This window comes from Miscanthus floridulus, chromosome 18 (assembly GCF_019320115.1).
Source record: "Miscanthus floridulus cultivar M001 chromosome 18, ASM1932011v1, whole genome shotgun sequence".
NCBI classification, from domain to species: Eukaryota; Viridiplantae; Streptophyta; class Magnoliopsida; order Poales; family Poaceae; genus Miscanthus; species Miscanthus floridulus.
The window spans coordinates 49,010,258-49,021,638 of NC_089597.1; the positions used below are offsets into that span (position 1 = coordinate 49,010,258).

The 11,381-nt window shown below is 47.4% G+C and overlaps 1 protein-coding gene across 1 annotated transcript; it reads right to left on the reverse strand.

Annotated features, from left to right (window-relative positions):
* Positions 1-8,085: 8,085 nt before the first annotated feature.
* LOC136522862 (GDSL esterase/lipase At5g37690-like) lies at positions 8,086-9,981 on the reverse strand. Its single transcript, XM_066516658.1, has 6 exons — positions 9,667-9,981; positions 9,447-9,574; positions 9,238-9,364; positions 9,023-9,135; positions 8,662-8,911; positions 8,086-8,575 (listed from the first exon to the last, which is right to left on the reverse strand). Exons 1-6 carry the CDS (start codon positions 9,926-9,928, stop codon positions 8,307-8,309), a joined length of 1,149 nt encoding a protein of 382 aa, XP_066372755.1. The 5' UTR covers positions 9,929-9,981; the 3' UTR covers positions 8,086-8,306.
* Positions 9,982-11,381: the final 1,400 nt, after the last annotated feature.

Sequence of the window (11,381 nt, forward strand, 5' to 3'; positions counted from 1 at the left end):
AATGATGCAAAGCAAAGAAGAATTCCTACCTTGGTCATGTGGTACCTGTCAGTGGTTAACCGCTTGAGGCGTATCTTCCTAAACCCTAAGGAAGTTGCACTCATGACATGGCGGGATGATGAGTGCACGGTGGGTGATGATGTGATTGCACACCCGACCGATGGTACTTAGTGGGAACGTTTCGATGTGAAACATAGAGAATTTAGCGAAGACCCATGAAATGTGTGGTTCAGCTTGAGCATCGATGGAATGAATCTGTTCAATGAGAGGACCAGCGACCACAGAACATGGCCACTGATCTTGACCATGTACAACACCCCAATGTGGCTATGTCAGAAGAGAAAGTACCTTCTCCTCACTATTCCCATTCAAGGTCCAAAACAACCAGGCATTGATATAGATGTGTTCCTCGAGCCTTTAATGCAAGAAATGGAGAGGCTATGGAGGCATGGGGAGCCGATGTACGATGCATTTAGAAAGGAGGACTTCATATGTAGAGTCATGATCTTTGTTACTACCAATGATTATCCCACATTGTTTGCTTTGTCTAGACAGATAAAAGGGAAGATGGGATGCTTACTATGCTTGGATGGTACTACATGGGTGTACCTAGATGCATCCAAGAAGACAGTCTACCTAAGGTACCAACATTTCTTGAAGACAACTCACAAATACCGCAGCAAGATGTACTTCAGATATTATGACAACACCCCAGAGAATGAACCCCCTCTAGAGAGACGTCAAAATGGGCAACATGTGTTTGAAATGGTGAAAAACATACATGTCGTCCTTAGAAAGAAGAATCCAGATGGGACGAAGAAAGATATAAGCACAGCTCCTATCGCCAGTGTACTTTTCAAGAAACAATCGATCTTCTTTCAGTATCTGCCTTATTGGCTAGACTTGGAGGTCCCTCATGCCATTGATGCTATGCACATGCAGAAAAATGTCTTTCAGAGTCTCATTGCTACCTTGATGGACACAAGCAAGACAAAGGATGGTCTGAAATCATGAAAGACATGGTGCAGCTAAATATCAAGGCAGAGCTTCACCTGGTACCTAAGGGTAATGGAAAACACACTCTGCCTGTGGTTAGCTTTAACCTGACCCTGATGAGAGGAGGGCAATGTGCACTTTCTTGAGGGGGTCAAAGTTCTGACTAGGTTTGTAGCAAATGTGAAGAGACTAGTGTCGATGAAGGACCTATCAATAACATGCTTCAAGGCTCACGATTGTCATGTCATGCTAACAGTGTTGCTACCTATTGTAATCAGGGCTATAAAGCCAGAGTTTCTAAAAATGACCATCCCCCGCATGTGCTACCTCTTTTCAAAGATCTCACAGAAGACGATTGGTAAAAAAGAGTTGAGTGACCTACATGATTTCATGGTGGAGACTCAAAACTAGCTTGAGATGTGTTTACCTCCCGCTTTTTCAATATAATGCCACATCTCATGATTCATATGGTTCATCAGATAGAGGAGCTGGGCCCTTGTTACTTGCATGAAATGTGGTCCTACGAGTGGTTCATGTTGGTTCTTAACCAAAACATGCATAATCGAGCATACCTAGAGGACTCCATGATAAAGGGCTATATTACTGAAGAAGTCATCAAGTGCTGTCAAGAGTACCTAAAAGGGCAGAAAGAGATTGGTAAACCCGATTCTCGTCACAAGGGTAGACTGGCTGAGAAGGGCACCAAGGGGAGAAAAGTGTTCATCAACTAGGATTACAAAGAAGTGAGTCAGACGCATTACAGTGTCATGCAGAGTATAGAACTGATAGAACCCTACATTGATGAACACTTGGCTATCATTAGGGAGGAGAGTAATGGCCACACAGACGAGTGGGTCATGAAATAGCACAAGCAACGATTCACTACTTCTACTCTTCTCCTCTCCTTTTCTACTACTACTAGTCCTACTTCTCATACTTCTACTCCTCTCCTCTGCTCCTACTTCTCCTACTCCTCTCCTCTTCTATCCTCTTCTACTATAACTGTTTTCCTTAACATAAATTTAGGATAAGAGATGGCCAGAGACCTACCTTCGCCAGATCTGCCAAGTTGTGGGAATTATGCATATAATCTGGGCTTCACACCAACATTGGGGATGGCACAGCACCCATATCCAAGCATAGTAACATGTTTAAAGACACTTCTATAGATATATTGTTCTGATATATATAATTCTTAAATGTAGACAATTCATCCTATACCATGGTTCAGAGAGACACTCTCAAATTTCAAGGTTGATTGCATCAATGGTGATACATTCCCTATAGAGGGTGGACGCATGCAATGTCGAATTGGCTTTTCTATTCTCACTAGGGCGGGTAACCAATAAGGTCAGGTTTTATACATCGATAGGACGGGCAGCGGTCAACCTCACTACATTAGTGCGCAAAAATATGTTGTGCTAGAATGTTTAAGGGCGCTTCAAAATATTAGGTATAATATTCCTACATACTCCTCCATGAGGATATGAGCTTTGAATGTGGGCCTCCACCACGATATTGGGCGCTTTTGTGCATAGCTTGCTAAGAACATAAATGATGTGGTCAGTCTCATAACTTATGTCCAGATTAATTGTTATGTCTATATATATGCATGGTTATGTGGTAACCACATTTTTATCAACACTTGCAGGTTGAGTAGTATGACATAACATACGCAAGTTGTAGCTTTGAAGCCATTATAAACTAGGCCATGTATCAAATAGGTGGTTATGAAAAGGAATATGCTAGCCCAACTTTCACTTCAGAGGGAATCCAGGAAAAAATTCTTGTGACTAGGAGGGGAGGTTCTAAACCATTGCTGATCGTCGTCAGCAGACCTTGTGAATGATCTTGTGAAGCAAGGGAGAGTGCACTAGTAAATACATTGCGCTACATCAGTGACATTTATGCATATGAAATGAATGACCTACACTTCTCCGATTACGTGGTACGACGTCAAAAAGTTCTAAGAATTTAAATTTAAGTTGGTTGTAATAATGAACTGATCTAACTTATTATGGTTTGTAATGAAGTAATCTAAATTATTATAGTTTTTGTGAATTATTATGGGTTTGTAATGTATATATCTTCTTGTGAGTTAGCTGTTGATATAATGTCCTTGTGAATTATATATTATATATATGTGTATATATTTTTAGATTTCAATTTTTTTTGGACAGAAAACGGACTGTAGGAGCGGTTCTAGAGTTAACCACCCCTACAAATAGGAATTATAGGGATGGCTGGTGTACAAATTGTTTTGTAGGGTCGGCTGGTGTATAAATTGTTTTGTAACTAGCCACCCTCATAAATAGGATTTGTAGGGGTGGCTAGACAACCACCCCTATAAAACCAGCATTTGTAGCAACGGTTTTGTAGGGAGCCACCCCTACACCCTACAAACCCTGAACGCAATAGAGAGTGAACAATGTTTAAGAGTAAGATATTAGGGAGAGATGCTAATTTTCAGATATATCAGTGAACTGAATAGTATCAGACTAAGAGTAAGAAATCAGTAACCATGCAACTGTCAGCCTTGTGCACCCGATGTTGTTGGACCATGATCAGGGTCAGGAAAAGAAAAAAAAAAAGATGGCTTCAAACAGAACAGTTTGTGCAGAAAGCATGTACATTGCAATATACCACTGAATAGTATGCTAACACACGTTCCAACTGAACAGTATGTGCAGAAAGAATGTATAGAAAGAGATGCAATTTTTCATATAGCAGTGAACTGGTTTAGCTCAATAAAATCTGCCCTCTTTGTTCTAATTTTTATTAAAAAGGTATTTCTACTTTCAGCTTTGTTTTATTTTTCTAGCAGTGATAAAATCATTTAGCTCTGTTGTATAGAATATAGAATCACTGATACTACTGAAGAAAGAAATATCCAGGCATAAATATTTTTGTAAATGTATTTTTTTACCTAAAGATATGGCTGCTAATGGGATAAAGTAAATGAAAACACAAACATTAAAGATTGTATGTTACGACTGGTAGATCTAGTGGAAGTCTAAGTGTGCATTTGGGCCACTAAGTATACAACTGCAATGAACTGTCATAGGTAAAAACATAAAAAGGTTGCAAGTTATAGCTGATAGTGTAACCCGGAAGATTTTGAGTCAATGTTCATAAAGTACTCCAGTTATTTCTATCATGCACCATTTGCTGTCTTACCTCGCTGATCCCTACATTTTTCATAGGAATGATCATATATCAAGAACTTGAAAGCTGGTAATATTATAGTGTCAAATGTCAAGTTACACTACGCACCTGGACAAGCTTGAGAGAGATCTGTATTTCTGAAGAGTGGCCTGCACAGATTAAAAACTGAAGATTACATTAACTGACGAGATATTTTACAGTGCTTGGGAGGAACCGGTGGTTCCTTCCGTCAAAACTAACTGCCGCAGGTATTAATTAGGGAAATTAATTAATTGTAATTAAGGACAGTTTAGTACTTTCCTGATCTCTAACTGCGTCGCAACTCCAGATATCGCTGCTCCATGCGCCGCTGCCTAACCGCCTCCTGCTCGCCGCCCGCCTCCCAGGTCGCCCTCGCCGCCAATCGCGTCAGCGCCGCCCTCACTAGCGCATCTCCCTAGGGTCGCCGCCCGCCTCGCCCTAGGCTCGCCGCCGCTTAGAGTACAAGACAGACGTCTCTTACTAACAGCTGCTGGTGGAGGCGAAGGAGCAGCGGCTGCGACTGGGCGTGGAGGAGTTCGTGGTGGTGGAGAGGGAGAGGTCCGGAGACGAGGTCGTTGCCACTGCTGGGGTGCGCGAGGGCGAAGCGGCGCGAGCGAGATGGCTGGAGGCGGGCCGGCGCTGTTGTAGGGCAATGCAGCGACGTCGCTGCTGCGGGGCCGTGCCACAGCGATCCTGCTGGCCGAACACCCGCCCCGACAGCGCGTAGCACCGGCGGCACGGCGCGCACTGCAGCCACACCACGTCGCTGCCGGTGTCCAGCACCAGCAGCGCGGGCGTCGGCGGCGTGCCCACGCCCACCCAAGCGAAGTACTCGCCGCTACCCAGCGCAAGGCCGGACACCACGGCGTACTCCGTGCTGTCGCCGGCGGCCTGGGATGTTTCTGGCAGAGGTGCAGAGCGGCAGCAGAAAACCAATCCATGGCCATGGCTGCCCACGAGACGACAGACGGTGGCAGCAGAGGCTCCGGCCACAGCCAAACGCGGGCCGAGCAACAGCTGCGTTACCTCCGACCACGGATGCGCGCAGACCGAAATGACACGGCAACGAGAAGGCCAACGACGTGCGGTGACCAAACGGCGGCGGCAACTGAATGTCGAGACCACGGGCACGACGCGCTGATATAGCAGGCTAGCTGCAGGTGCATGCATCGTTGTTCTGTTGACCGCTCATGCCGGTGACGGCGTTCTTGACAGCCTCGACGTCGGCTTGCCGCGCGACATGCTGTGCCTGTGCACCGACCCTGGTCGGCTTGCCGCGCGACATGCTGTGCCTGTGCTTAGGCCGTTGCGCGTGGCCCAGGCCTCGCCTGCTGCGCGGCCTGCATGGCCTAGCGGCCGAGGCACGCGTACTCCGGGGGGAGCACGCAGGTTCGCGTAAATGAGAAGCTCGAACAGGAGAAAGGGGCAGGAAGTACAATTCTTCCCTTTTAATTTATTTTGTAAATAATTTCTGACCTATACATTTTTTGTTCCGGACCCACATATTTCTGGTTCCGGCCACAACTTAAGTTCCTCCACATTAGTTCTTCTTATTTAATAGCTATCCGATCTATCCAAATGGATGGCTCTACTTTTTTCCAAGCGCCGTAAAATTTCACTTAACTAAATATTACGAAGGACATGCTCTATTTGCTTCAAAGCTAACCTGATAGTATAATCATAATAAATAATGTTTTTCTACAATGCACGATAGTTTTTTTTTAAGTCCAGAATAATTACCTTTATCAGGTCTCATGAGTATGCTAAGCTATTTTTCAGGACATATTCTTAGTAGACTTGCCGCCAAAAAGGCATTTTCACCAGCTGCATTTATTGGGATCTTGTTTATATGAATTTTGAGTGTTTACTATACCCAAACTATTTGAACATAAACCCCGTGTCCAAGCATGGTCCAAATAAACAGTACTACTATTTATTAGAAATCAAAATCTCACAACTAAAAAACAGCCAAAAGTTCAACTCCTCATCTGCTACCTTTCTACAAACCATTCCCCATATCTCCAATGCAACCATTGAATTGGATACTCATAAATCAACTCATCGTGTATTGTCTTTCTTCAAACCGTTCCCTATGTCTCCAGTCCAAATAAGCCACAGATCAATATGTAAGGTGGATGGATGAAGCTACCTGGGAAACGATGGATGAAGCACAGGGATGAAGATGGAAGGAGAGGCGAAGACCTGAATTGTGTAGGGGACGAAGAGCCTGCACGCCGTCGTGTTTGTGCCGTGAGCGGAGCAGATTAGCGAGGCGGCTGTAGGAGAGGCGAAGACCTGAATTGTGTGGCAGCAGAAGCTGTTTTAATGCATGTGAACGTTCGGATTGAATAAAGTACTAATACATGTGAACGAAAACCAAAAGACTGCATTATCTAACTGAAAAATTGACTCACGATTGTTCGGCCGGTATTAAAGCCGTCTGATAAGCCAGCTGAAGCTGTTTTGTTGCGAGAGAAAAATACTGTAGATTCTAGCTGACAAGCCGGCTAATAGGTTCAAACGAACAGGCCAAAAACGGTTCAGATGCAATAGCATGCTCAACTCCTATGGTCCATGGTTCAGATGCATCATAAACAAAAACGGAAGAGGACGGGGATCTCTCATCTCACCGATAGGCCGTACAAATGCAGTTGGTGATCTCTGATCTCACCAAGAGCACGGTTGGGGATAATCGCTACTGTTAGCGACAGGTCGTACACGAGCGCTGTGCCGTTGATGATGAACTCCGAGCGGAACGGCGGCCAGATCGATGCAGTTCAGCCTAATATGAGATGGCGCGGAGGAAATCGTGGAGGAGGCTGATGTCGTCCGCGCGGATTGGATCAACGCTGAAGTTGTCGGATCATGAACAGTAAGTGAGAGGAAAAAACCTGGATGTCTGCAGTGCTGGGGGCGCACTTTTGGTAAACCTGGAATCCTAATGGTGATGGAAGCTCCGCTGGTCGTCGTCGCCCGTGTGCTGCGTGATAGGAAACTCTCGTTTGCCGGGTGGATCAATTCCTTTCATGTTCTCCTGGTTGGCGTTCAATCAAGTGGCCTCAGTTTCCATATGTTGCACGGGTGGCATATGATGAGGCGTGATCGCGTGGGTCCTACGTGGAGTGGTATTTTTAGGGAGGAAATAGCATGGGGGGTGCATGCACGAAGCCGGAGCGACATTGCGCGTGTGGCGAGTTCGCGTCGCCCGGTGGACGGAATCACTGGATATGTTTTAGTTGTAGATAGAGTAGATGTAGAGATAGAGATTAATTGACTGGCCCTGTCTTAGGATTATGAACGTATTTAGATCATCGAGTCCATATGACCATATGCGTGGCTATTATTATTGCCTCTCTATGGACTACTCATATAATGTTCCAAACATGTTGTAAGAAATAGTTTAACACATATAGGCTACTTTTTAATATATTATTATGGTTGCTCTAGCAAAGAAATTTGCAACAAGACGCCTCATGATACGACCTCAAGAAATATACACTCCGGATGCCCTTAAGTTGTTTATCTGTTTCAATAAGTTTCACCATTTAACATTTGTCATAATTCTGTCAACGAAACAAGATCCATGTTGAATATATTTAGATAATTTTTTTGATATTTGGACCCCACATGTCATGCTCACAATTGTGATGAGATTTGGCATTGTAGCGATCCAAATGCCTTTTTGCTCTCTTGGTTTCGACACTACCCCTGTTTTGGCATGGCCACAATCCAAATATCACCAATTTTTGGCCCTTATATTTGTGGACTTGCCCACTGTCAAATTTTGGTTTGGCTCATGTTCATGTATGTCACGCACCAAACAGGCACCTACTACGAAACTTGGATTCTTGGATGTTTAAGTTTGAAAAAATTGGGGGCGTGGTCATTCAAAGAAAAATAACTGGGGAGATCATTTCATTCTTTTGCCACAGAAAATGGTCTATAATGGCGATGACACTACGATTTCACCTTGCTCTATATATTCTCTGTATTTTCATCAAACACATGTGCTTAGCTGCACGGAGTGCATGCACGTTTGGAACAGTGGGTACTAACGGAACACGGGTCACGTTGCCACAAAAAAAAGGCGCTTCTTTCCAAGCCGTTGTTGTGCGCACGGGCGATCACGGCTTGCGCTGCGGCGCGGCGAGGGTCGGCGTCGGCGCGCTAACGACTCGGGGCGGGGACGTGCCGTTCCCCGCGACCACGGCGCCGGAGCCCACCATGTCGGCGAAGAGGCGGTCGGCGATGACCTGGTTGGCGGCGTCGGAGGTGTGGTACGCGTCCCAGAACACGAAGTCCTTGCGGTTGGGGCAGAGCTGCGCGGTCGGTAGGCAGAGGCCCCCCACCGACGTGTCCACGTCGCAGCACGACGTGTTCGACGTCTTGAACCCTGCACTCCGGAAGCATGGACGACGGCGGTTACTACTCACTGCTGCTGCTGCTGTGATCGAGCATCGCGAGCGTGCTGCTTATTACCGTGTTTCTGGGGGTGGTCGATGAGCTCCATGACGATGGAGTAGCAGTCGGAGAGGTACATGCGCGCGCCGGGCAGCTTGGCGTTCAGCCCCTCAATCAGGTTCTTGGCCGCGGCGTTGAACTGGATGGCGTACGCGTTCACGTCGTCCAGGCACTCGCCGTCGTCCGAGAGGACGCGCTGCGACGGGATGCAGCCGAGAGGCGCCAGCCCGCTGAACCAGATGTGGCGCGCGCCGAGATTGTACAGCCTCTGCACGCGCGCGGCAGCAAATTTCGCCAGTTTGTTCAGCAACGTCAATTATGCATCCGCACGATGGGATCTTTGGTACACGTGGCCAATCGTGGCCGTTGTTGAGCTTACCGTCAGCTGCCTGTCAATGGTGTCCATGAGGAGGCCGATGAACTCGTCGTGGGTGTACACGATGCCGTCCGCCATGAACGGCCGCAGGAAGTTGTTCACGTAGTCGTTGCTTCCTGCGAAGCAGAGAGCGCTCGCACCGTGTCAGTCAAGCTGATTGATGCTTTGCGGCTTGTTTGCATCGAACGAGCTGAAGAGATTTGAGTGTATGTTCTTACCGAGCCCGATCTGGAAGATTGCGCCATTTATAGTCTCCTCGGCGGCCTTCTTGCCGATCTTGGCGATCATCGCGTTCTTGATCTGCTCGAACGACGATATCTGATTGTCGAACGATAGGTACTGAACCTGCAGGTTTGCGGGGTCGTGATACAGACATTTTCAGAGACAAATTAAATGACGCTATTACAACATCGTATCTTCAGCTTACAAAGTAAATGCCAGTCTCGTTGAGGAGCCCAGCGCCGCCGGACGCGAAGTTGACGCCGCCGAGGACCTCGTCGTCGGTCATGTACAGGGAGAGGAACGGCACCGGAGGCGGGGAGCCGAACTTGGCGGCTACATGTGTCAGTCGAAATTAGTTTGCCACCAGTCGTGTTGGCAAACAAAAAGATACCTGTACTCGTGACTGTTGGGGCTATATAGCTTACCCATGATGTCAACGATGGTCCTGCCATTAGTGAACCTCCCGGTGGGGTAGCCGCTCTTGTAATCGATGCCGTACCAGGGGTAGTTGCACTTGGCGAGGGAGAGCAGGAGGTAGTTGTTGTTTCCCACGTCCGACATGGAGTCCCCGAAAATGTAGATGACCGGCGGACTCTTGGACGTCGTCGTCGCAGCAGCCGGCGTCGAAGCTGCGCCGGCAACGGCCGTTGCAAGCGCGAGGACGACCACGGTGGCCAGAGCAGCCATTGCTGTCAAGTGTGAGCTGCGCTTGGCTAATTCGTGGTGAGTGGCCTGTGCTGTCTTTGTTGAATGCCTGAGTGGTTATGGCCTGGGCTGTGTTCGTTGCCCTGTTTTTATACTACGATGAAGTGGCAAGTCGTGGGCGTTCACTGCAAGTTTGGGCCTTTCCGGTAGCCAGAGAGAAACCTTTTGTGATCACGTTTGGGTGTAGTGACTGAATCGCAGCAGCTAACCGTGTGAGAAAAGGCTTGCAAGTTTAAGCAGAGGGGGCACGTGAGGAATTGGCCTGTGTGAGCAGAGCAAAACGGGAGGTAGCTGAGGTGGTTGTGGAATCACCGTGTGGCCGGCTGGCCGCCCGTGATGGCTTGGCGGGAGCGTAGAAGAAAAATCGGTTTGGAATGTCATTACGGCAAAGTATAAATCGAATCGAGAAACTGTGTGTCCTTTGGCAAGGATTTGGAATGATGCGTGTTCGATTAAAATGAGCTAAAAGGAGTAAAAGAAGTCATATCAAGTAATCTACCCTTGTGCAAATGCCCAAATAAAAGTATCTATCTATCTTCTATCTACTACTTATTTAAAGGAATATTAAAAGTATGGTAATGCTCTCGTCGGGGCATTCGTGGCTCCTGCGGAGCCCAATATGCATGTTCCCCTCTTTCTCCCGCTCCAATTTTGATGACCTCACAAATAGACAAGGGAGAACGAGGAACTGCACGACTAGATCTAGATGCGGCGCTAGCCCCTCTTCGCTCACCGCGCTGCTCTCTCTCCCTCTCTGGTTGCTGCTCGCGCACGCGTACAGGGATGGCCGAGTCCGGAGCTCCCCAGTTGTCGTTGCTCCCTTTGTTCTGGCCCTCTCGCGTTGCACTCCTAGCTCCACCAACGCCACCTCAGGCTCATAGTCCCCCTGCAAATGCTCGCTGAGCAAATCTCGCAGCCGCCCCCTTTTTCCCGCTTGTCGCGGCCATAGGACAGGAACCGTAGTGAGCCATCTCTGGTGGCCCTCCACCCAGCCAACCACGCTACCTCTACGTCTGCCTCAACCGCCTCCCTCCATCTCCTGCACGCATTCGCTGGGGTGGATATCTGTTGGCACATCGCCGTCGCTGGTGCCGCTTCCGGCATGCAGCTGGTATGCGCGGCCGGCCCTAAACCGAGCCTCCATTCGTGCAAGCAACATGTAGATGTTATGCCTAGAAGCAAATGGTGCAAGCGTATGTATTGAATGTTTCAGAGATATGTTACAAGTGTTTCGTATGGATGTTGCAAAAGTAGATCGAGATATTGCATATGTTGCGATGGTTGTACACGTATGTTGCAAGCGTTTGTTCCCAATGTTTCATCTGTTTTTTAGACGTATGTTGCAAGTGTGTTTATCTGGATGTTGCATATGTTTTTCAATGGCTTTGCAAGTGTTTTCAGGTGTTTTTTTGCAAGTGTTTCAGACGCACGTTTC